Source organism: Balaenoptera physalus (assembly GCF_965194825.1).
Source record: "Balaenoptera physalus genome assembly, chromosome: 1".
NCBI lineage: Eukaryota > Metazoa > Chordata > Mammalia > Artiodactyla > Balaenopteridae > Balaenoptera > Balaenoptera physalus.
Window position 1 is genome coordinate 1,897,337 of NC_138882.1, and position 24,449 is coordinate 1,921,785.

Consider the following 24,449-nt stretch of genomic DNA (forward strand, 5'->3'; position numbering starts at 1 on the left):
TCCTTCCCTCCGAGCTGGCAGGAATTTCATCCAGGAAAGAAAAAAGCAAACAACCCGGAGAGCGGAGAGCGGGACCTGCAGGCGTTTGGGCTGCGGGCTCAGGACCTTGTGCCCGAGGGGACAGCCTCGGGGCCACAGGGGATCGGAGGAACACCCCGGAAGCACCTTGTTTGTTCGAGGTCACCCACTTGGGGGGAGCAGCCCCAGAAGTGCAGCTCGGGGTCACCCTCCGCACCCTGGCTCCCGGGGAGGGGAGCGAGGGGTTGTCTCGCCACGTGAGCCGTGAAGGGCCGGAGCCGCGGGGTGGGTGGAGGTCGGGCGGCTACAAGGAGGAGCCTTCCAGCCGAGCCCCAGGCCCGCCACCAGAGAAGGTGTGACGTTCACCCACAAAGCGTCTTGCACGCGGCCGCAGTCAGGTGTGAGCCCGGGAGCCCCGGACCCTGCAGCCGGGATGGAGCCCGGCGCCCGGCTGGGGGACGCGCCCACCTGGCGGTCCTGGCCCGCCTGAGTCGTCAGGTCGGCGCCACCTGGAGGCCAGTCCGGCAGCTGCAGCTCCACCAGCCTGAGGCTGGAAGGGCCAGGCCGGAGGCTTGAGGGGGAGAGACAGTGGCTGAAGCTGGGCTCATCCCGGCGCCAGGCCAAGCCCGGGGTGGAGTGAGAGCCGGCCGCGTCTCCTGACCTTGCTGTCCCCGCATGGTCCATCCTGAGTGTACAGCACCAGCCTGGAGGCCTCAGGGCAGCCAGGGGCCCTTCATCCAGGACCGCCATCCCCCAGAGCCACTCATCACCTCCCTCCCATTCTCTGCTACTGCTCTCACCTCCCGGGCCCCAGGGGCTGCACGGCTGGGCCAGGAAGGCGGGAAACCGACCCTTGGCCTCCGGGGGGTGGGGCTCGGCCCTGACGTAGATGAGCCCCCAGGGAGGCCTGGGTGGTCCTCGTGCACGGAGGGCCAGAGAGACCACAGGGGCGCTGCCTGCCCCCCAGCTCGGCCGTGTTCCCGGCCTCACTCCCCACTCGCTGCGGCCCCCTTGCAGCTCTGGTGCAGGGGCCCTGCTGCCCCCTCAGCAGGGGCGGGGCCCGGGGGCCCAGAGCGAATCTCCAGCCCGCCTACTGGAGGGTCATTATGGGCCAACCCCGACTCCTGATAAACGTGTGTGACCCAGCCCGGGAGGCCCAGGTGAGCGGGAAGCCTGCCTCTCCTCCTGCTCCACAGGCCCGCGAGGGCCCTCCCGGCCTCCCATCCCTCGTCTTTCACGAGGAGCTTGGGGTGGCCAAGGAGAGCCCTGCCCCCTCCCCGATTCGGGGTCGGACTCCTTTCGGGGCCTCCTGCTCTGGTTTGTCCAGGCTTTCCGTGTCCCCCAGGCCCTCTACCGGGAGCAGCTGGGGCCCCGCCTCTGGCACCAGCCGTCCAGGGCCTCGTGGCTGATGAGGGGACAGATGGGCCATGTGTGATGGTGTCGCCACGGTGAGCACTCCTGCCCTCCTTTCTGCTTCTCCTCCTGGTTTTCCCTCCCCAGACTCCCGCACTGTGGTGGAGCGAAGGAGGCCGAGAAAACCCGGCCGCTCTGGCCACGCAGCAGCGAGCCCCCGGCGCCTGCCGCCGGCGGTGGAAAACGGGAAGGCCAGGTCGCGGGGGGCAGGGCCAGGCCGGTCCTGCTGCACACAGGGCAGCGGCTGTGCCCCCTCGCCCCGAGTAACCGGCTCTGAATCCAGGGCTCCCCCGGACACTAGAGGCTAGATCTGAGGAACGGGGAAACTGGAGGGCGGGGCTGGGGGCTGCCCCGCGAAAGCCACCCGCCAGGCCCCCCCAGCCCCGCTCCTGTTTCCCACCAGGCCCTGGCATGGACGGACAGAGCGCACTCGGCCTCTGGCTTGACCACATCCTCTATTCCCCGACTCGGCCCCCTCACAGCACGGGGCCCGGCGCGCGTGCAGGCTGCCCTCCAGGGGAGCCAGGCCCGAGTGGGCCTGCGGGGCGGCCGCCGGCACCAACGCAAGCCAGCCTGTCCACAGGCGCGCTGTTGAGACAGTTGTAGAGGTGGATGAACTGCTCCTGGGGCAGAAGGGGAGGACGCAGTGAGGGCGGCTGGACGGTGCCGGGAAGCCTCCCTGTCCTCCACTGAGAGCAGCGGCCGGGCGCCACCTGGCGGCTGCCCGAGTGCAGCGGGGCACAGCCCTCCCACCGCACCCCACTCCCGCCCCTTCCCTCCCACGGCTAAGCCCGCCCCCGCCCCCGTGGCCTCTCACCAGCGTTGGGGTCATGAGCCCACAGGCCTGTGACTGCTGCAAGGCCACGATGACGACGTCCACGAAGCCTGCTGCAGCAGCCGGTCCACGGCCAGGAAGGTGCCCAGCCGGGCCACACCCTTGCTGCAAAGGACCTCGAGTTAGAGGGGCCCCAGGGGGGTGGGGGCAGGGCCGGGTGCCCAGGCAGGCACGTGGGGAAACCCAGCCTGGGCCTGGGGACCGGGGAGGGGCGCCGGGCACGGCCACAGCCAGCCGGAGCCCCAGTGGGCAGGGGCGTCGGGGGACAGATTCCCGAAAGACGACGTCAGGGCAGAGCGAGGAGGGGGCTGTGTCCTGACCCTCACCCCAAGCCGCGGGGCAGTGAGGCCTCTGCCTGCTCCTCCCGGGCCCCGTCCAGCGGCACCTGCAGTGGCTGAGCAGCGTGCCTGGCTTCTCCACGCCCCGGGAGCAGCACTGGCCCACGGCAGCCAGGAAGGGCAGCAGGGTCATGGTGGGGAGCTCCTGCCCCGGCTCCCCGCACAGAAACTGCAGCCTCTGCACTGGCCTCTCCTTCCTGCTCCCCCTCTGGGCAAAGACGTTGGCACCGGTGCCTGGAGGGGCCGGGACTGCTCCGCGGAGCCCACCCCCACCCCACGGCCCTAGCTTACACGTGTGACACTGAGGAGGGTGCAGGGCCAGCCTGCAGCGCTGCTCTCAGCCACCCAGCGCACGGTCTCCGCGTCCGTGGCAACGGGCTGTGACTCCGTGGGCCAGAACTCCCGTGGCCAAACCGGGTCAGGGCTGCTCGGCCAGCCAGCCCATCCCCACCCAGGCCCTGGTCACACCACACCCCCATCCCAACCCCCAGGCATCCCACTCTCTGCCCCTGTTCCCTCACCTTCTCCCGGGAGTCTGGCAGGCACAGGGAGACCAGCACGCGAGCCCCGTGCTCCCACACCAGCTCCCAGATTTCTGCGGGCCCCGGTCAGCATGACGTGATCGCAGCCAGAGGGCCCGCCCTGCAGAGCACAGGGTGTCCCCTGCCCGTCTCAGCTCTAGGACCCCCAGCCCCCCAGCCCCAGACCAGGAAGCACCAACGGCCCAAGGGCATGGTCTCACGGGGAAGAGCCAGGCTTCGGGCATCTCTGCAGCAGGGCTGTCCTCCGCAGGAGGGGACCACTCGTGACAACAGCCATCTGTGGGACGAGGGTGAGGGTGAGGCCGCCAGAGGTCCCAGCCTGGCCGACGCCGATGCCCGGTCCACCCGCAAGCCCACTGGCACTCATGGGAGGCCGTGCTGTCCTCCCCACGGCCGGAAGAGGGCATCGCAGAGCCCGCCTGGTCCTTGAGGGCCTGGAGCGGGAGCTGGGGAGGGTGACCGGCAGAGGGACACCATGAGACAGGCCGCAGAAGTGGTGGCACGAGGGCACCCCGCGTCGTCGTGCTGCCCGGCCCGCAGCCACCTCGTGCTCCCCCAGGAAGCCAGCGCTGCCATCGGCCACCCGCTCAGAGCACGCCCGGGGGAAGCTCCTCACGCGGATGGGCTGCGGCCTGGGCGGGGCGCGGGCCGTGTCGGGGGTGCCGGAGGCTGCCCAGCTCCCGCTCCCGGTCTCCTCGGCCCTGCGTGGACGGAGTTGGCAGCCTGTTGGTGGGAGGGACGGGGACCCTGCCCCCACCGGACAAGGTCCCCGGAGCTGCACGTACTCAGAGGTGCCGGGGCCCCTTCCAGGATCCTGCTCAGGAGGCAGCCGTGCAGGAAGATGTACTGGCTCTGGGGGGTGGGGGACGGGAGGCGGTCGGCTGAGGGACCGTGGCCCAGCCGGGAGACTTCCAGGCCCTGACCAGCCAGACGGCCCGGGGCAGGCGAGGGGCTTTGGGGAGCCTTCCCGTGGGGCCCCCCCAACCCCGCATCAGAGCTGGCAGGGGCCTGCCCACCTCCCACCCCCCCGCACAAAGGGAAACAGAAGCCCCGATAGGAGGGTGAGTGTCCGAGCCCCTCCCCCGGGTCCTTCCCTGGCCCCTGGGGACCCTGTGGCCCGGCCGTCTGCCCCACCCCCCTCAGGGTCCGCAGCCCACCGCCTTGCCCTCACGGGGTCTGGATCGTGCGGGGCCGGTGCAGGCGCAGCGAGCACACCGTGTGGAACACGTCCACTGTATCCTCCTCCTCCGGCTGCTGCAGCAGCCTTGACAGGGCCACAAAGCTGCCCGAGCGGCCCACGCCTGCGCTGCGGGTCAGAGGGCCCAGGGCTGTGAAGGGGGGCCCTTCCCCACCCCACCCCCGCCACCCGCCGCCTGCCTCGCCTGCATGCACCAGGATGGGCCCTGCGCCTGGGGCGGCCCGCGCCTGCTCCCGAACCGGGTCCACAAAGGCCAGCAGGGAGCTGGGGGTCTCGGGGACGCCGTGGTCTGGCCGGGTGGTGGACTGCAGCTGCTTCACTGGCCGCTGTGGTTGCTGGGCAGCCTGGAGGTTGGGGGGCAGAGGAGCCGCTGCTCTGTCCCCTCCTAACCCACTGTCACTGCTCAGCCCTCACTCTGTCACCAGATCTTGAGGGCGGGGTGGTGCCCCCCACACTGGGATGCTCCCCTTGGCTCCTCCAGCCTCCCGGGGAGTCTGCCTGCAGGGGGCCCAAGGGGGAGGGGGGCACTGCTGCCCCAGGAGGTCACAGCCTGGGAAGGCAGATGGGGCCCAGGGGTCTGGGGTGAGCTGGGGCCCTGAGCTGAGCGCAGGGCAGGGCAGAAACCGTCCCTTCTCAGCCAACTTCGGATGACCCTTAGCCTTCCCTGTGCTTCCCTACCCTTCCCTAACCTCCAACCTCCTGGGCAAGGGGGAGGCCAGGGGCCCAGGAGGCGAGCCGACCTTCCAAGGAGTCACCCCCGCCTCGCTCGCGGGCACACACGTGCTGCAGCTGGAAGTCCCGCGTGGTCCACTCGCCCTCGGGCTCCTTGGCCAGGGAGGTGGACGGTGATGTGACCGTGGGTGACAGGGGTGGAGTCGGCTGGCCAGTAGTGCTCACATAGCACTAGGGCCAGAGGGTCAGAGCGGGGTTGGGGGGCCGGTGTGGGCCCCCCCATCACTGCCACCCCTGCTTTATCAGCACCTCCCACCCATCCGTCTGCCTCTGCCACCCCACTTGTCCAGAAGCCTCTCTCCCCCAGCCCGGCCCCAGCACCTCCACCCCCAGACCTCTATGTGACCCCTAGGGCTTCCAGGCAGCTGCCGGGCTCCTGTGCAAACTGCATGGCCTTACTTAGGACCACCTGGCCTGGCCTCACCCCTACAGCTGGAGGGGCTCGAAGGTGCTGTCCCAGGGCCCCGCACGGAGCAGGGCACAGGCGTGTTTAAAGCAAGGACGCAGACTGGGCCCGGAGCAGGAGAGGGTGGACTCGGTGAGAAACAGCAGAGGCGATGGAGGCGAGTCCAGCTGGGAGCCTGGGTACCCGGTTCCTTCCCTGCCCCATCCTGGGCGGCCTCCCAGACCCACAGATGGTCCTGTGGGGAGAGTCTGCCACCTGGTGGCCACCCCGGGGGCTGTGGCATGCTCACTGCCCGTTCTCCATGCCCACGGTCAGCATGACAACGGACCCAGACCTGCTGCTCCAGCACCAGCCGCCAGAAGTCCTCCAGGGTCTTCTTTAGAGGCCCCTGGGTGGTGATGAACCCCTGCGGGCGGGTGTAGCCCTGGGGGTGGGCAGGATCACGTTAATTGGGGCCCCAGCACACAGCCATGCATCCCACAGGTGATCTCTGGGAGTGAGGACTTTGTGTGCAGGCCGATACGTGTGCACACACGTGAACACACATGCACCAAGGACCCAAATCAGGAGGGCGACTTGGAGACAGCCCCACCTCGATGGGACGATGACAAGACACTGATGGCCCCAAAGTAGCCTCCCCAGGCCACCCCTTCACCACCCGACCCACACCACCTGCGTTTCTCCCAGGGCTCCACTGCCCACACAGCTCCCCCAGGCCAGCACTCAGTCCCTCCTCCAACAGCCCCATCTGCCTCTCCTGCCTCCACCCGATGATCCCGCCCTACTCTGTCCACATGTCCCGCCCGGCTCTTCTCTGGGTCTGTCCAGCGGCAATGTCTGCCCCTCTTTCTTCACTTATCAGGATTCTGCTCATCCTTCAAGAGACCAAATGCCCCCTCCTCCAGGAAGCCTTTCTTGATTCCTAGGTGGACTAAACGTTCCTTCTTCACGTGCTCTGAGCACCACACGTGTGCCCTTATTACAGCACGTGTCATGCTGCGTGGCAGGTGTCACACACACACACACACACACACACACACACACACACACACACACCTCCTGCTCCTTTGAAGGTAGGAATCCGCGTAGCCCAGCCCTGCCTCCTGCGGTCCCAGCACAGTGACCAACACACAAGACACACAAGCTGGCGGTCTTCGTGGACGGCTAGGGCAGGACAGCGTGTCCTGCAAACCGGGCCCCTCCCGAGTGGACGCCGCAGCCAGCCCGCAGGCGGCTCTACCGGGATGACGCTGGCGTTGACGTAATCGGAGTGAGGCTCTCCGTCCAGCGGGGTCAGCCTGACCCGGGAGTGGCCATCTGCCGACGTAAAAGCCGTGCATTCAGGGCGGGCACATGCAGCCCCTCGTCCGGGCCGAGCTCCGGCCCCGCACGCCCTGCCCGCCGTGCTCGCAGGGCAGCACGTGAGGGTAGCGGTTCTCGGCGGTGCCGGCAGGGTGCTTGGCCTCCAGCCTAGGCTGCTCCTCGCCCACCTCCCTCGCTCCTGCAGAGACGGGGGCCGAAGCAGACCCATGTCACCCCACACCGGGGGGGTCGTGCACAGCTGGGCTCCCCCAGAGCCTGGGGGCGGCAGAGGCCTCACCTCGAACGCCTGAAAGAAAGCCTGGTGGGCACGGGCGCTCTTGGCCTCGTAGCCCTGTCGGAAGCTGTGGGCAGGGATGGGCTGGTGGGTCCACCTGGGGGAAGAGGGACGAGTAGGCGGCGGCCCTGGTGTGCAGAGTCTTGCCCTGGGTGCCGGTAGGGGCTGGGCCGCACAGCTGGGTCACCCAGGAGCTAGAAACCAGCCCTGGGCTCCAGGGGCCAGAGAGAGGGGGCAGGGCAAACAGGACCACACTCGGAGGAGGTGGGCATGAGTCTCTGAGGCCCCGTTCCCGGGTCCTGAAGATGGCTCTGGGCACAGCTGCTCACGGCACCGCTCAGGGTGCGGTCAGCAGAAGGAGGAACAGGAGCGATAGAGGGTAGATTACAATCCAACATCGGAGAGAAAGAAGGAAAAGGAAGCGACTTGGCCTGAAACCGTCCAGGTGGTCAGTCGGGGACCGAGAGGACGGGAGTCTGGAGGCAGAGGCTGAGGGCCCGGGAGGAGCCGGGGGCCCCTGGGAACAGGGTGACGGGGGTGTGACAGCGGCTGAGGGAGGACTCGGCTGGCGGGGCGAGGGACGCAGTCCCGGGGAGACCCCGTCATCACCGAGCCTGTGGAGGGCGGGCCGCCTGCCCTGCTCCACGGGGGCCGCACGCTCACTGCAGGCTGTAAGCTGCCAGTTCCCGGGAGCACAGGTTCTTCTCCCACCTGCAGAGGGTGACGGGGCCTGGGAGGCAGCCTGGGGCTCCCCCAACACGGAGGCCCAGCCCTCCCCGCCGCTCACCTCTGCCCCTGCACTCGCCTCCAGCACGGCAGGCCCAGCAAGGTGCCAAGCGCAAGGACACCGCCCGCTGCGACGCCCACCGCTGCTGGGAGGGGCACTGCCGCCCGGGACACGCTGGCCCGGGGCTCTGTGGACGGTGAGGGAAGGGTGAGCTGGGCAGCCCTGACCTGCCGCCCCCTGAGACATACCAGTTTCCCCGGGCCTGAGACCCCCTGGGTGGAGGGCGCAGTGACAGCCCTCACCCCGCAGAAGGAAGTCCCGGATGCCGAACCGAGGCCAGAGAAGGCTGCCAGGGGGACCACCCTGGACGGGCACCGAGAACAGCCTGCGAGCCCTCCCCGCCTCCAGCTCCTGAGCAGGGCCCACCCAACACCCTTGAGGACAAGAGGGCAGAGGCCTGGCCCCACGCCTTCTGGAGCTGCTCTGTCCAGTACGGTCGCCACGCACCCCTGGGCTACTGTGCACTTGAACCAGAGCGGCTCCAATTTCAGATTTGCTGCAAGCATAAGCTACACACAGGATTTCAAAGCTTTACTGATTTTAAAAAAAGGATGTAGGGCTTCCCTGGTGGCGCAGTGGTTGAGAATCTGCCTGCCAATGCAGGGGACACGGGTTCGAGCCCTGGTCTGGGAAGATCCCACATGCCGCGGAGCGACTAAGCCCGTGAGCCACAATTGCTGAGCCTGCGCGTCTGGAGCCTGTGCTCCGCAACGGGAGAGGCCACGATAGTGAGAGGCCCGCGCACCGCGATGAAGAGTGGCCCCCACTTGCCACAACTAGAGAAAGCCCTCACACAGAAACAAAGACCCAACACAGCCAAAAATAAATAAATAAATAAATAAATAAATAAAATTTAAAAAAAAAAAGGATGTAAAATATCTCATTAATCATTTAAAAAAATCGATCATATGTTGATATGATATTTTTAATATCTTGTTTTAAATAAAATGTGGCTGAGATTAATTGCACCTGTTTATTTTTCTCTTTTTAACATAGCTACTAGGAACCACAAATGTGGTTCTCACTTGCGGCTTGCCTTATGTTTCTACTGGTCAGCTCCAGAATCCGGCGGCCAGCCGGGAGCAGCATGGCGGACGGAAGCGTTGCAGGAGGGTAGACCAATCACAGCAGCAGCAAACCGTTTCCTCGACGCCTGTCTTACCCACTACCCCCAGCCCACCCAGGCCAGGGCTGCCACCAGGAGCACCTCCTTCGCTGGCTCTGGGGATCCCAGCTCTGTTAGGCAGGACAGGTCCCCCGCTGGTAGCTGAGCCTCAGAAGGGAGGTCCCAGCACCAATCCCCACCCCAGGACCCAGCTGGAGTCCTAGCTGGGTGCCCGCCTACCTGAGAAGGCTGAGAAGGAGAGGAGGGTCTCAGGGCTGTACCTGGTAAAGGCCGCAACACTGAACCTGGCACAGAGGAGCAGGACCTCTGAGCAGGAGCAGGAGAGAGATGGCCTTGTGGGTGGGCAGAAACAGCTGGGTCCCCGACGCCCCACTCTCCGGGAGAGGAGGGGGTGTCTGACCCTCCACGCGCGGAGGTGGACCGGGCCTCTGTGCTCCTGTGCGGAGGGGTCCTGGTGACGTGGTGGGGGTGTGTGTGGCTGGGTGCTGGGTGGATGGACCAGCTATGAGTGTGCGTCCCCTCATGTGTGTCGCTTGTGGACATACACAGGTGCGCGTCCGTCTTAAAGGCCTTGAGTCCCAGTGATGGTAGGTCTAGAAGAGCCCTCTGGTTTCACGCCCTTGTCCCCCAGATAAGGAAGAAGTATCCAGGGAGGGAAGAGCCCAGGCCCCAGCGTGAGGAGGGGAGCTGGGCTTGAACCTGGGACCTCCGACTCCTGCTCCCGACCCCCTAGGATGCGTGCTGCCTCCCCCCTCCCCTGCCCCCCGCCCCCTCTACCTAGACCCCCTGCCCCTCTCCCTCCCGCCCCCACCTGGCCGCAGGCGCTGCGAAGGCCCCGGGCAGCCTCCCCGAGGTCAGGCCCCTCCAGCCTGGAGCCAACGACTCACCTGGAACCGCTCCCCCGGAGCAGCCACTCCAAGGCAGCTGACGCAGGGAAAGGAGGGAAGGGAGACGGAGGAAAGGAAGTGGCTCTGGGCCCCGGAGCAGGCTCGAAGGCGGGGAGGCGGACGCCCAGCCAACAGGCGGGTACAGAAAGTCTGAACAGCTAACTGGCTTCCTGAGGACCCTTCTCTCAGGCCGTCTGGCAGGGAGCGCGGACCTGCACGGGGACCAGTCCCGGCCAGAGCCGGGGGCTGCCTGCCCGTCCCCGCTCTGCCCAGCCCCAAACCTCAGAGCCGCCCACCGGCCTCTGGATGGGGGCCTGGAAACTCAGCACTGCAGCCCCATCAGATTTTCCAGGCCGCGCGCGCGCGCGTGTGTGTGTGTGTGCATGCGCACGCGAGTGTACACGTGCTCTTTCAAAAGGGCTGGGGGTGGGGAACAACTAGGGAAACTGATCTGGGGCCAGTCTGGCCAAGAGGAGGGGGAAACACTGCACCTTTGGCCCTCCCCCTCACCTGGGCTCCTCACTTTGGTGGACCCGCAGAGGCTGGAGAAGTGGGGTGGAAACACCCTAATTCAGAATCTAAGTAGAAGAGGTACAGCAGGGCACGGTTTTAGGTAAGGGGTGAGGTCTCAGACTGTTCCCAAGACTTCCCAGAAAAGGGGGTCCCGTTGGGGACAGCACAGACCCCTCAGCTAGTCCTATGGACGGGGCCTGGCTGAGGCACCTGGCCGTAGGGGCACACCTGTCAGCCCCCAGCCAGACTGGGGCAGCCTTGGGCTGGGGGGCAGGGGCGGTCTGGAGAGGGTGCTGGAAGGTCCCGACGATAGAAGCAGTCTCTCCAACCCAAGGCTCTCCATTCAGCAAAAAAGTACCACAAGGGCTGTGTCTCCTCCCAGCAGCCACTCCCACAGACAAACCCACATCCTCCACCTAGAGAGCCCCGGGGGGCCTCCCGAGCCCTCGAGCACCTTACTGATTCCTTCTGGAGAGAGCCAGCCAGAGGCAGAGGCGGGCAGGGGACAGGTCCAGGCCTCCCGGCTCCCGAGTGCGAACCAGCCCGTCTCCCCCGCTGCTGCCCGGCAGCCCTCCCTCTTCTGGCCCCCCTTCCGCTCCCACTGCTGAGGCCTGGCCTTGGGCATCTCCCACGCCCGGGAAGGTAGTCCCCAGGAGGAGAAGGGCAGGGTGGCTCTCGTGGCCCGTCTCCCACTCTTCCTCCCACACCCCGGGAAAGGTCCCCAGGGAGGGGGCAGGCCTGGGTCCCTCTGACCAGGTTGTTGCGTGGGGCGAGGGGCTGTGCGTGCCGGCAGCCTGGCCGTGCATGTGGCCTGACAGTGCACGCAGGCAACACTTGTGAGCCATGAGGGTGCACACACCTGCCCGAGTGCACGTGCGCGTGTGGCACCCAGGGACGCCAAGGCGGCAGGCGCCGGGTGGGGCCGGAGCAGGAGGGCCTCCGGAGAGAAGGGCCGTGTTGGGGAACACATGTCCATTTCGCTGGCTCTGGGCTTGGGAGGGAGAGGCCTCCCCTCTGTCCTGAAGTCCTCCTACAGGGGCCTGAGTTCCGGCAACCCAGCAAAGAACGGGGCTCTTCCCGGGGGGGCCCAGGGCGGCTGGGCCGGCCTACTCGCGGGTCCTTCAGCCGGGGGCTGAAAAGTATGGGAAAGTCCCCACACCAGCCGGCACCCAGAGGTGTCAGGAAACTGGGTCGGGTGGGGGCTGGGTGTCTGGGGGACGCCCAGAGCTGCTCGCACCTCCCACCAGCCCTCCCAGCCGGGCTGTCTGCGGTGTCCTCCTCCGCGCAGATCCCAGCTCTCTGTGTCCCTGTCTCCCCTACACAGCCAGGGACACGCGGAACGGAAGTCGCCTGGGCTGGCCCAGGATCTGAGGGCTGTGCGTGGGGTGCCCGGGATCAGGGCTTCTCCGGAGAGGAGCGGAGAGGAAGGCGGGGAGGGGCGCAGGACGCGGCCGGCGTGCAGAGCCCCTGCAGCTGGCCCAGTCCCTGAGACCCCTGCCTTGGGGCTTTTATCGGGTGGCAGCCTTTGACCCCAGGGCGAGCAGGTGGGAATTCCCGGTACACCTGCCCCTCTGGGGGGCTCCGGACCCTGGGGCTCACAGCTCTGGAACTGGGGAGCGGCTGCAGGGGGACAGTGCGCCCCAGGCAGCCCTCCCCGTGAAGGCCAGGTGGGGAAAGGGAGCAGTGAGGAGGGGGACAGTTCTGGTGCCCTCGGCCCTCCCAGAGCCGCTTCTCCAGCTGACAGCTCTGAGCGCCCCAGTTCCACCTTCTGACCGATGTGGGAGGGGCGATCCTCGGCCCCTGGGGAGGGCGAACCTGAGAAGGAGCCCGAGCCCCGGGGAGGAGCAGTAACTGCCCAGGCTCAGCAAGGGCGCAGCGGGGTCTTCCTGGCTTCCTGCACCCCAGACCCAGCTCTGGATGCCAGTCAGCAGTTGGAGTGACGGGCCCGAGAGCTGTGGGGGGCAGGCTCGCACCAGGAGAGGGGGAGGCTCAGGGACAGGAGTCACTCCTGGGGCATACAGGCCTTCTCCTGCTCCCAGCAGCCTGGATGGGGCAGAGTCCACCCGACAGGGCACAGCGGGGTCCCCAGGCCCCCAGGCCAGGCTGCGGGGCTGTTGCAGGGCTCTGTCCTCTCTGAGGCCTGTGGCGGTGCCGCCCCCCGCCCCGCAGCTGTGTTTGCACCTCCAAAGATGTCCAGGCATTTCTGAGCGGAAAGGGGCGAGGGGTGGGCAGGAGGCAAGGTGACTATCTGCCTACCGCAAACACACCTAAAGGGAGCTGAGAGACTCTCGGGGTCTTGCCTAACGCCCAGCCACTACCCACCCCCCACCCCCCTTCCCCATTTCCTGGCCCCCAGCTTCCTTGCTCTCCACCCAGGAGCTCAACCTCAGGCTTCTCAAACCTGGGAGGCAGGCATGCTCCCAGCCAGAGGGCTCAGACCCTAAGAGCCTGGGGGCGCAGGCAGAGCAGTTTGGGGAGGGCTTCGCCCGCTTCCTCCTCCCCACCCCTGCGGTACCCTAGCTTCCTGTTCTCGATAACAATCAACAGCTTGCCCCAGAGGGGGTGGCCCTCTTTCCAATCCCCTCCTGCCCCCCTTTTGATCCCTAGGCCCCCCCCATCCACTAGTGGAAACACTGGCGGGGTTGAGGGCCAGCTGAGGCAGAGGTCACACCCCACAGGTCCACCCAGGCTCCTGCCCCCTCCTCCCCGTCTGGGCACCAGAGCCAAGTGCTTCCTCAGCTCTGGACCTCCTGAGCCCCAGAGGGCCATCTTGTTCTCCACCTGTAGGCCAGCCCCTCCCCACCGCCCCCTCCTGCGTGCCCACCCCCGGGCCTGTTGTACGTCAGTGCTTTTTTGCTGTCACCCTTTGATGGCTGAATCAGAGAAGTGGGTGGAAGGGGAAGGATGGGATTGTGGGCGCCGGGAGCGGAAGGTGTCGGGAACGTTTCAAGGTGAAAGGAGCCGAGCAGGGAGCCAACAGGAGGCCCGCTGGTGAGGCAGAGGTGGGCCAGTGGGGTCTTGGACTTGGGCACCCCCCTCCCCAGGCCCAGGCTTCAGGCACCCCAGGGGCAAAGAAGACACAGGGGTCCCCTGGTGTGAGAGCCAGAGGCTGTCCACTCTCCGTGGGTCTCTGAGTAGATGTCAGGGTTCTGGGAGGAGGCCTGGGGGGGGCGCCTGGGAGACGGGGAAAGCCCTGAGACCCTCCTACAATCTGTCTTTACTACCGACTCCCAGGGCAGCTGGCCCGGCTCAGGCCAGAGGCGGCTGGGCACCGGGGTGTGGCTCAGGGCCTGGGATGACCCTTCTGGCCTGGCCCGAGCCTGTCCCCTTGGGGAGCAAGAACTCCTGCCTTCCCTTGCCCCACCCAGTCTGTGCCCACTTCTGTTTGTGCCTGGCATGATTCCCGCGGCTTGAAGGGGCAAGGGCTTCCAGGGCAAGGCTCCGAGGCAGAAGCAAAGAAGTGGAAATCAGTCTCCAGCCGAGGTCGGTGGGAGCAGGAGTACCCGGGCCTCTGCAGGGCAGCCTGGAGCTAGGGTCGGCTCAGCCCTGCCCCACGAGCTGGCAGAGGCTGGACGCACCCAGGACCTGGAGGAGATGCCCTGGAGGAGGGGGTCGGGTGGTCAAGAATGGCCCGGCGCCTCGGCCATTCCCGGCGAGCAGGGCCAGGCCCGTGGCAAAGGTGCTGGGACACGGCCAGCGGCCCCCAGAGGGGCAGAGGCGGGAGGCCGCCGACCCCTGGTGGTGGCAACAGGCAGCTGGGGCGTGCGTGGGTGGCAGCGAGGAGGGGCGGAGGGAGGAAGCTGGCTTCCTGAAGCCTTCTCAGCCCTCAAAGACAGACCAACAGACAGACAGACAGCTGGCAAGAGGCGCTGGGGGACACAGCTGCTTCAGTAAGTACCTGAGGGGGGCGGGGAGGAGCCCCGCGGGCCAGGGCTGTGCGAACCTGGGGAGACAAGGGAGGGCGTCTCGGAGGGGGATGAGCAGGAGGGTGCCCGGGGCCACGGTGCCCGGCTGGGGCGTGGGTGCTGACCCCCTGATGTCCCTGAGGGGCGGGCAGGGCCCCGAAGGGAGAGGAGAGGCAGACGAGGCCCTCCTGCTGCGAGAGCCTCTCTGCCCACTCGGCGCCCGGCCCGCTCGGCCCCTGCGGGCGCGGTGACCCCACAGCCCCTCCCCGACTCGGAAGCTGGGACCCTGGTCTGAAAGATGGGGACTGTCCCCCAGAGGAGGGCCCACCACCACCTCTGCGCCCCCTCTTGTGCCCCCAGCTGTTGCCTCCCCATATGCGCTGTCGCTCAAGGGCTTGGTGAGGCCATTTCCTGTGACGGTTACCGAGGCGGGCTGGGGGGGGATGGGCAGAGGAGGAAGGAAACACCCCCAGCCTCCCTCCTTGGACAGAGACCCCAGAAGCCAGGATGACCCTGGGGCTGGAAGTGCCAGCAGCCGGGCGAGGGTCCCGCTGGGCCAGCAGCCCGCACGCCCGGGGCCCTGGCTGGCTCCAAGGCTGCAGGAGGCCTCCACCTTCTCGTCCAGAGGAGGCCCCCGTACACCCAGAGTGGGTGTGTGTGAGCCCTTCTTCCATCCAGAACCGCTATATTCCCCCCCTCGCCCTCCCTGACCTGGCCTCCAGCGTAGGGCTGGGGCAGCACCCCGCCCCGCTCCCTCCCCCCAGATTCCTTCCTATCTTCACCCACCGTCTCTACCTTTCATCTTGCCCTTACTCTAAACACAGGCTGCCGCCTCCCGGGTGCCCCTGCAGAGATCCTGGCCTTCCCAGGGTGAAAACACCGCCACTTCCTGGGGAACGGAAGACGCCCCAGTGAAAACAGAGGTGCCAGAGGGCAGAAAGCCGGCCTGGGCCAGGCAGCCCAGAGGTCAAAGCTCATGGCCGAGTGAGCCTCCCCTGGGCCCAGCCCCCCAGCATGGTCCAGGCCTGCGGGGGGCACTCCAGAGCACAGCCGCCAGCCACCCGTTCCCCTGAGGGCAGCCATGACCCAGCTTCCACCTGACCAGGCGCCAGCCAAGAAGCACGTGCGCCTGCAGGAGAGGTGAGACCTTTTCCGGGAGGGGCTTCCCTCCTGCGGGACCCTCACCACCTCTCCAGGAAAAGGAAACCAGATGTGCTCCTTTGCATGTCATTTGCATGCCCTTTACCTGTCTGGGGCACAAGCTCTGCGTCAGCCTCGCACCTGCGCCCCAAGCCCCAGGTCGGGTTGAGCACCCCGGGAGGGGGCCGGGGCCTCCAGGCCTGGATACGGGTCGGAGCTTTAGGGGTCGGGCTGGGAACAGGAAGTGGGGGCAGCAGCTCTGGCTGACAAGGGGCGGGGGTGCACAGGGCCCGGGCCTCTGGGGCAAGGGGAGACAAGGAGCCGCCCCCCAGAGGTGCCCGTAACAATCATAACTGTCAGAGGCTGACCGCGCGTGGGCTCACGGGGCACTGGCCGTCTGTGCTGCAGGCGCGGCTCCAATGTGGCTCTGATGCTGGACGTGCGGTCCCTGGGGGCCGTGGAGCCCATCTGCTCGGTGCGCACGCCCCAGGAGGTCACCCTGCACTTTCTGCGCACAGCCGGGCACCCCCTCACCCGCCGGGCCCTGCAGCACCAGCCACCCAGCCCCAAGCAGCTGGAAGAGGAATTCTTGGTAAGAACGTGGGGTCCCCTCCGCATCACTGCCCTTCTGAATCAGGAGAGCCAGCTGGCACCACTCTACCCTGGCCTGAGGGCCTGTCCCCTTTGGGCCCTTGGGAGAGAGAACCCCGGGGTCTCCAGGAAGGAACCCGCCCAGGCTCCCTCCTCTGCCCTCCACCACATCTAGACCTGCGTCCTGATGCCAGGAGGGAACAGCTGGGTCCCAGCTCTACCAGGAAAGGTGGAGGGAGAGGAGGCTGGAAGGGGGTTCGCTGTTCACTTGCTTCCTCCCCCCGCCAGAAGATCCCCTCAAACTTTGTCAGCCCTGAAGACCTGGATATTCCTGGCCATGCCTCCAAGGACCGATACAAGACCATCTTGCCAAGTAAGGACTGCAGCAGGGGCCTGGGGCTGGAGGCGTTCAGAAGGCAAAACACAGCCTCGGCCAGGAGAGAGCTGCCGTCCGCAGAGGCTCTTCTTCCGGCAGACGAATGCCCACACCCGGGCCTGGCTGGGGAAGGGGAGCCGTAGCCACAACCAGCATGAGGATAGGACGGCACTGCCCAGTGTGACCCCGGGAAGTCGGGCTATGGTGTTCTTATCCCCATTTTACAAATGAGGAAACCAAGTCACAGAGAAGTTGTGTAACCTGCTGGAGGTCGCACAGCCAGTTGCACCAAACCTCCTTCCTCCTCTTCTTCCCACGTGGGAAAGGGCCCACACAGGTCTGCGGGGGGAGAGGCCCCGTCAGGATGGCTCCCCGAGAGGGGGCTGGAGGATCTCAGATGGAGGCAGCGAGGAGGCTGCAGATGGGGGTCCCGGGGTCAGCACCTCCTGTATTTCAGAGGCAGGCACAGGCCCTCTGAGCACGAGGCCCGGGGACACTCTCCCCCTCCCGCTCCGCTCAGAGCAGCCTTATCTGGCCAGGCCACCTCCAGGAACCCCCAGTCTGGAGGCCACAGCCCTCTGCCTGCCTGGGCCAGTCCAGGGGCTGTTAGCGCTCACGGAAGGGGGGACTGCCCTGCTCCTGGCCCCGAGGCACCCTCCGTCCAGACCAGCTGGCCCTGGGGAGCCTGCTTCTTCATCCGGCTTGGACTGGAGCTGGAGAAAGGCCCCCTTAGACGGCCAGGCTGACTCGCCTTGGGGGTGGAATGAAGCCTCAGTTCCAGTCCGGCCTCTCAGGAGACAATATCTCTTTTTCCATTTGTATCGCTATGACCCTGTTCTGCGCCTCACTGATCTCCAGACTAGAATGTTGTTCAGTAACGGCCCTCTCCTCGCTTGTCCATCCTGCCCAGCACCAGCCAGGGAACCTTCCCAGTTACTTCTTTGACCATGGCCCACTGCTGGTCAGGAACATTCTGTGGCTCCCTTCTGCGTGCATATGAAATAATGCCATAGGTATCGGCCACCTGCTATTCGCAGGTGCCGTGACAAGCACAGGACTCTCCTCTCTCTGGCCCTGCGTGAGTTTGCTTCGCTGGTCACCTTTTGACCTGTGGCCTCTGCTGATTTTTACTTCCTAGACCCCCAGAGCCGCGTCTGTCTGGGCCGGGCGCAGAGCCAGGAGGACGGAGATTACATCAACGCCAACTACATCCGGGTGAGTCGCCGGCGGGGAAGGGGGGCTGTGTCCAGAGAACCCCCAGGACACCGCCCAGCATGGCTGGTGGTTCGGGCACCTGGTGTCCCGGCTCCGACCCACGGCTGCCACGGCCCTTCTGAGCCAAGCCGGCGCAAACAGGCCAGGACGCCAGGCGGGAGCACAGAGCAGACGTCTGACGCCGGAAGGAAGACCCCGGTCTCCTTGGCGCACCCCGTCCTGCGGCCCCTGCCAGCCTCACAGCGCCGAGGGCGGCTCGGGCCAGGCCCAGCCTGTGGCTCCCAGGTCTGCACGGAAGGTGCAGCGCCAACTGGGGGCGCTCGGCCGGCTCCCTCCCTTCTGGCCTTCGCTGCTCCAGGCAGCTCCTCCTTCGTGGAGACGGCTTCAGTCAAGGAACCGGGAGGCGGGGAGGCCAGGTGGGCTCCATCCCCAGCGTCAGCCCGCAGGGGTGGGAGGCGGCAGGTGCAGACTGCGCCCTCTAGCGGCTCAGAGTGGGTGGGACCGCGGCCGGGCGCCCCGGTGAATAACCCGCAGCCGGAGCCGCCTGCGGGGGGAAACGCGGCCCGGTGAAGGTGGGGGGGGGGGTCTGGATTTCACCGTCCCTTGAGGAGCAAGAAGCTGAGGATCCTGAAGGGGAGAGGAAAGGCTGGCAGGAGTGTGCTACGCCTCGCTGCTAAATATACAAAGTAGCATGTAAAAGGGAAGCATCCGCTCAACAAATACTGAACTGTTTTCTTCGCCTCTTGCGCTAGTATTCAATAGAAAGCAGCGGGGGAGGAAGGGAACGTTCACAGAGGCCCTGAAAGATGCTAGACTCAACCCAACACACTTCGTAGAGTCTGGTCTGCACCACGTGCTGCTGGATGGCCATTACACCCCGTTTACAGACCAGAAGCTGGGAAACTCGCTCTCGGCTGCACAGGCAGTGAGCAGAACAGGGGTTGGAACCGGATGTTTTCACTCAGAGCCTGTGTCGTGTCCACCATGTGGCGTCTGGTGTGTGTGTCTGTGACGTGTGTGTCCGGGCTGCACGGTCCCTGGCTGCAGCCTGAGCCCGGCACCTGCAGGTCTGGCCGCCCCAGGGCCCCGGCCTCACCAGCCACCCTTCCCCGGCCTCCTCCGCCTGCAGGGATACGGTGGGAAGGACAAGGCCTACATCGCCACCCAGGGCCCTATGCCCAACACCGTGTCAGACTTCTGGGAGATGGTGTGGCAGGAGGAGACGTCCCTCATCGTCATGCTGACTCAGCTCCGAGAGGGCAAGGAGGTAGGAGGCTGAGGCGCGGTCCCTGGCGAACCCAGACGGACAGACTGCACCCACCTCCGCAGCCCCCATCCCTGCTGGGGCAACTCGGGGCAGGGGCCTCCCCTGGGAGCTGAGGACACCTGTCAGTTCCTGAGACACGTGGCAGGGAGGCCACCCCCAGCCAGAAGCAGGGGTGGGGGGGCACTTTATCTGCAGGTGTCAAGTTCAGGACAGCCCAGCCCTCGCAGCGGGGGTCCCCGCTCCCATCTCTGCTGCCCTGGCCCCTGACTCCCAGCTCCCTCCCCCCAGAAGTGTGTCCACTACTGGCCCACGGAGGAGGAGACCTACGGGCCCTTCCGCATCCATGTCCAGGACGTGAGAGAGAGCCCGGAATACACCGTGAGACAGCTCACCATCCAGGTACCGCCCTCTGGTCCACAGGGAAGTCGGGCCACCCTCACTCTCTGGAACTTCCCTGGGAGTCACAGGTCTACTCAGGGAAACCTGCTTGAACCCACATGTAAAGAGCTGCTTGGGACTAGAAGAAGAGGGATGTGGGTGCCACCCTCAGGGAGCCTCTAGTCCAGTAGGGCAGCGCCAACCATCCTTGTGGGAACTGCCAGGAAGGCCCAGCGGTCTGTGCCAAACGCCCGGAGGAGGGGGCGGGGTCCTGGAGTCACTGCTGGAGGGAACCGCGGGCCGTTTGACAAGATGCTTAATAACTTGTAAAAGTGCCTAAAAACGCTTCTGTTATTGTGTAGCGTCTTCTGCTCCCCAAAGCGTTTCTCTGTCCTCCGAGCATCATGGCCCCATTTTCAAGGTGAAGAAAGTAAGGTCAAGGGAGTCACCCAAAGCCACGTGCTGGCTGGAGGCAGAGCCAGGACTTGAACTTGGGTCTTTCCGCGCTCCCCAGAGAGCGTCCGAGGCGGGGGCGGTGGCGCATAGTGAGCTGGACGAGGCTGGCGTCTTCTGCTCGGGTCACTCCAGCCCCAGCCCCAGAGAAGAGGACGGGCGGTGCCCTCATCCTGCCCCTGTTCTCACGCTTCGTCCCCACCCAGCACCAGGAAGAGCGCCGGTCAGTGAAGCACATCCTCTTCTCGGCCTGGCCTGACCACCAGACCCCAGAATCGGCTGGGCCCCTGCTGCGCCTGGTGGCCGAGGTGGAGGACAGCCCAGAGACAGCTGCCAACACTGGGCCCGTCGTGGTCCACTGCAGGTATGTGCCCCCTCCCCCGGAAGCCCTTCCTCCCCACTGGGCCCCTCCTGGGAAGGAGTCTAAGCAGAGCAGGGCCGGGCAGGCCCAGGTCTTACTTGGACAGGAATCTCTAGGTCATCCAGCAAGTGCTCTGTCCTTCCCTCTGGCTGCACAACCTGGACGTGTGGGCTGGACACGCAGGCACAGTCCAGAGAGGCAGCTCCCAGTCTGCTGAGGCAGGAGACGAACATGATCCCCGCTGTCAGGAAACGCATTTATTCACTCATGAATGTTTACTGAAAACCTGGTATTGCCAGGCACAGTGTTAGATGCTTAAGGAGACAGCTGTGAACAAGACAGTTTGGTTTCTGCCAAGTTTTATGGTCTGGTGGGAAAGACAGCCAATGAAACGAACAGGACGCAGCATGATGAGAACATAAAGGGGAGTCGGGGGCGGGGGGCACAGAACGAAGTCGCCCAACCCAGACTTTGGCCAGAGAACGTCTTCCAGGAGAAATGGCCTCTAAGCCAAGCTAAGACCTGAAAGGTGAATTAGCCAAGCGAAGATGGTGGGTGGGTGGGTGGGGGAAGCATGCCAGGCAGATGGAGCAGCACGTGCAAAGGCCCAGAGGTGCAGTTTAGAGACTGACATGACGCTGGGAGCAGAGCAGCGAGTAGGGGCCAGATGTCACACGGGAAGGGGGCAGGGATGAAAAAGCCTGGAAGATAAGTGACGAGGGGCCTCACGGGACTGGCTCGGAAAACTGGATTTGCCAGTTACAAAGAATACTTAGGCCACAGGGTAAGAAGTGGATTGGGGTGGAGTCGGGGGTGATGCAGGGGACAGACTTAAAATAAGGAAAGCATTTGGGATACACATTCCAACTAGAACACAGCGGCCAAAAGCACAGGCAGAGGGGTCTGGAAGCCCCTCCCGCAGGTGCACCCAGACACAGTGCTGGGAGGTCAGGGACTCACAGGGGAAGACTTCCTGAGGAAGGGAGGAAGTCAAGGGCACGACAGAGCACAGGGGACAGGACTGTGGGCAGGACCGAGTCGGGCAAGGGCGTCGAGCACCAGCAGCTGTGAGGACGCGTCATGGTTAGGGGAGGACGTTCCGCGGGGTCATCCAGCCCAGCGTGGGCCCTGCCAGCAGGAAGCGGCTGTCCCCCACTGAGCAGGAGAGAGCTCCTCAAAACGTCCACAGGACCCGAGGGCGACCTGGACCGGCTTTAGGGTGAGGCCAGTGAGGGATGCAGACGCCTCCGTGGCCGCCCCCCACCCCGTGGAGGCACCCCTACTTCCCTTCTGTTCCCCACCCACCCGGCCCCCTGTGACCTCCCCGCCCCCTCCCTGGACCCCCGGACCCAGCGCAGGGATCGGCCGGACTGGCTGCTTCATCGCCACCCGCATCGGCTGCCAACAGCTGAAGGCCCTCGGGGAAGTGGACATTCTGGGCATCGTGTGCCAGCTGCGGCTGGACAGGTGGGTCTGCGGCCTGAGCGGGGCACTTCACCACCAGGCACTTCCTGTGGGAAAGGAAGGGGCCCCTTTCGCTTAAAGAGCTGTTCTTCTGCAGCTCACACCCTGGCGAGAATCTCTATCTAGAATCTAGAATTTTAGCTCTCTGGCGGGGGGCGGGGGGGTGGCAGACGTGGGGCGCCTAGAGTTAAATAGGCCACCCTATGGATTTACCCGCGCTTTCAATCTCTTCTGTTTTTTGTCTCTGTTTTTCCAAATTCCCTCCTCAGGGGAAAGGTGGGGGGAAAGAGTACGGTTGGTTCTAGAAACTAGGCGGCCATAGGCGATGCACAGAAGCTCACTGGATTTGGAGACAGAGGACCAGGGTGCATCTCATTGAGCTGTCACCGCGTTTCCCTGGGTCCCCATTTCTTTATCTAGAGAGAAACAATGGCCCTTTCCCCAGAGAGCTACCGTAAGGAACGCGTTAACGGATGTGAAAGTATTGGGGGAACACGAGTGCCTACTATACACATATATAGAATTATTACTTCTAAGATTACCGGGAAGAGGAAATCTTGGGGCTCAGGAATGTTCCTGGCCCAGCCTGGGGACTCAGGGGCTGGTTCTGCCCCAGGAGCTGAGGGGTCAGAGAAGACCCCTGCCCGTGTGGGCCCCTCCTATCCCCCACCCCAGGCTGGGGAGGGCGCAGCGGGAGGAGTCCGCTGCAGAGAGGATGCACCTGGAAGGAGGAGCCGACAGGCCTTCGGGCAGGTCAGGCTCTCCCCTCCGGACCGCTGTTCACGGCCTGCGCGCCTCTCCCCGCAGGGGGGGCATGATCCAGACCGCGGAGCAGTACCAGTTCCTGCACCACACCTTGGCCTTGTATGCCGCCCAGCTGCCAGAGGAGCCCAACCCCTGACCCTGGTACCCTCCCCCGCCCAGGGCCGCTTCCCTGGGCCTGGGAAGGTGGGTTTGGGAAAGTGGGCCTTGTGACCTGGGGAACCCCCCGGGTGGGCATGGGAACAGGGTGCCCCTCGGGGTGTGTCTGGGGTCACAGGAAGCTGGACGGTGAGGACAGGGCTAGACACTGGCTCTTCAGCACTGCCCACTCCCCTGCTCCCTGCAGAGGCCCCCAGTGGACACCAGGGGCAACCCCCCATGTCCCTCCGAGCTTACAGCTGGCAGCTGACCTTTACAACAGGGCTGGGAAAGAGGCCCGGGCATCCTGGTCCCTGAAACGCCGTGTGAGCCTCAGTCTCTTCCTCGGACATGGACACCCGGTGCTTTACTGCCACCGGGGGAGAACAACCAGAGGAGCACCTAGAAGCCACTCCGGCTGTGCCCCCTTCCTGGGGCTGGCGACAGAGTGACTGCAAGACCACCCCCCACCCTGGCCCAGCCCGAGAACAGGCCGATGACCTGAGCTGGGAAAAGCCTGGTGCTACCTCGGCCAAGTCCTCAGCGTCCTAGCAGGGACTCTGCCTCTTCACCCACATCTGTGAGGCTGGACACCCCCCGAAGAGAGCAAGGACCAGACTACCCCTGTGCCCACACGAGTGTCCGGGGAGCAGGCTATGGAGGTGACCTGGTGGGACAGCTGAAATCTCTAGAAGAGGGAAAGTGTGCGGACCCCTTGGAGGCCCAGACAGCTGCCCCTGCCTCCGTAACTGCCGGCCACCCACCCCAGCTACTCTCCAGGAAGGCCCAGCATCCTCTGCCTGCCTTCGGACCCCAGAAGGGACTCCGAGTACCCAGGGAGAACACAAGAGACGAGCAAGGAGCCGAGAGCACTGCCTGACTTTAGATAAGCAGCCCTGCCATGGCCTCCTCCCCGCAGAGCACGCCTGGATGTCTGGCTGTTGCCATGAGCAACCCGGGTTAAAGCACCTACATGGACCCAGGGGCTCAGGCTGAACCCGGACCCCCCCAGAGAGCTAACTCCCCTCCGCACCTCACATCCACACGATGTCCAGGGCCCCCCAGATCTATCTCAGGGCTGACCACCACACCCCAGCGAGGCGTCCAAATCCTTCGTCCTTGAATCCAAGCTGGGCTGCCCATGGGGAGGAAGGCAGGCACCATCTTTCCAGGTGCTTGGCCCCTGGCGGCTGCCTTTGCCGGGGCCAGTTCTCCAAGGAACCCCCCAAGGAGCTGGGTCCCAGAGAACAGCTGGCCTTTCCCTCAGACAGCGCTTCTGGAAAACACGCAGCGTCGGAACCGAGGGTGACTTCCTTAATGCTTCTGCTGGTCCTCCTTCCTCATCGCCTGGGAATGGGCTCACCCCCTCCTGAAGCTTTCCTGCCCTCTGAGAGGCACTCCCGGTGCCCGTGGCGCTGGGTGCAGGGCCATCAGGCGCCTGGTCCTCCCTGAGCTCAGACCCCACAGGAGGAAAGCCACCGCACGGGTGGCAGACTCCCCTCCCTGGGTGCTGTTGCCCCAACCCTGCCCCAGAGCTTGAGGACAGGCTCTGAAGAGTGAGCAGGTGGGAAAATAAAGACTTCTCAGATGATTGAGTCATTCCTTCTTTCCCTCTTCCTCTCAGGCCTCTGGAGCCTCTTTGCATCAGTAGAGAGAGTAAGAATTCACAGACCAGGAACAGGCTGCATCTCTACCCCAGGACGTGCACTCTTACAGCCCTTCCAGGGACACATGAAACAAAGTGACACTGGAGTCAGTCTGGGAAACGGGCAAAGGTGTTCCTTAGGCACTAGAGAGGGACTCACAAAGGGCAAGGACGAGAAAGACCATGTCTTTCTAGTCATGCCAGGACTTTGTGATACCTCCACTTTGGCAACTGATCGTTCGGGGTCATCTCGGCTGGGCTTGGCAGATATGGTTGACATTGAAACTTTATGCACCTTTGACTAAAACCACAGACGCCACGTGAGTGCCTGTGGAGGCCAAATAGGAAGGCACGCCCAAAGC

General features: G+C 65.2%; 1 protein-coding gene, 1 long non-coding RNA gene and 1 pseudogene across 3 annotated transcripts; 2 read left to right on the top strand and 1 right to left on the bottom strand.

Moving 5' to 3' along the window:
- Positions 1–121: 121 nt before the first annotated feature.
- Positions 122–8,193, top strand: LOC309637952. The gene is made up of 3 exons (XR_014250880.1): positions 122–275; positions 7,905–8,002; positions 8,116–8,193. It is a non-coding gene; the product is annotated as an uncharacterized lncRNA (long non-coding RNA).
- LOC309660759 (receptor-type tyrosine-protein phosphatase V-like) lies at positions 1,908–7,477 on the bottom strand (annotated as a pseudogene). The gene is made up of 12 exons: positions 7,335–7,477; positions 7,083–7,257; positions 6,885–6,983; positions 6,723–6,799; positions 5,772–5,906; positions 5,125–5,247; positions 4,318–4,688; positions 3,928–3,998; positions 3,347–3,847; positions 2,896–3,246; positions 2,249–2,812; positions 1,908–2,054 (listed from the first exon to the last, which is right to left on the bottom strand). The product of its transcript is annotated as a receptor-type tyrosine-protein phosphatase V-like (transcript).
- A 6,009-nt stretch (positions 8,194–14,202) lies between the features above and the next one.
- On the top strand, positions 14,203–24,033 carry PTPN7 (protein tyrosine phosphatase non-receptor type 7). Its single transcript, XM_082432297.1, is given in 12 exon segments — positions 14,203–14,282; positions 15,122–15,365; positions 15,367–15,437; positions 15,846–16,029; positions 16,317–16,401; positions 17,543–17,619; positions 18,749–18,886; positions 19,175–19,285; positions 19,924–20,081; positions 21,432–21,545; positions 22,350–22,490; positions 22,651–24,033. Coding segments are annotated over 10 exon segments (1,086 nt in total). The 5' UTR covers positions 14,203–14,282; positions 15,122–15,311; the 3' UTR covers positions 22,444–22,490; positions 22,651–24,033.
- The last annotated feature ends 416 nt before the right edge of the window (positions 24,034–24,449 follow it).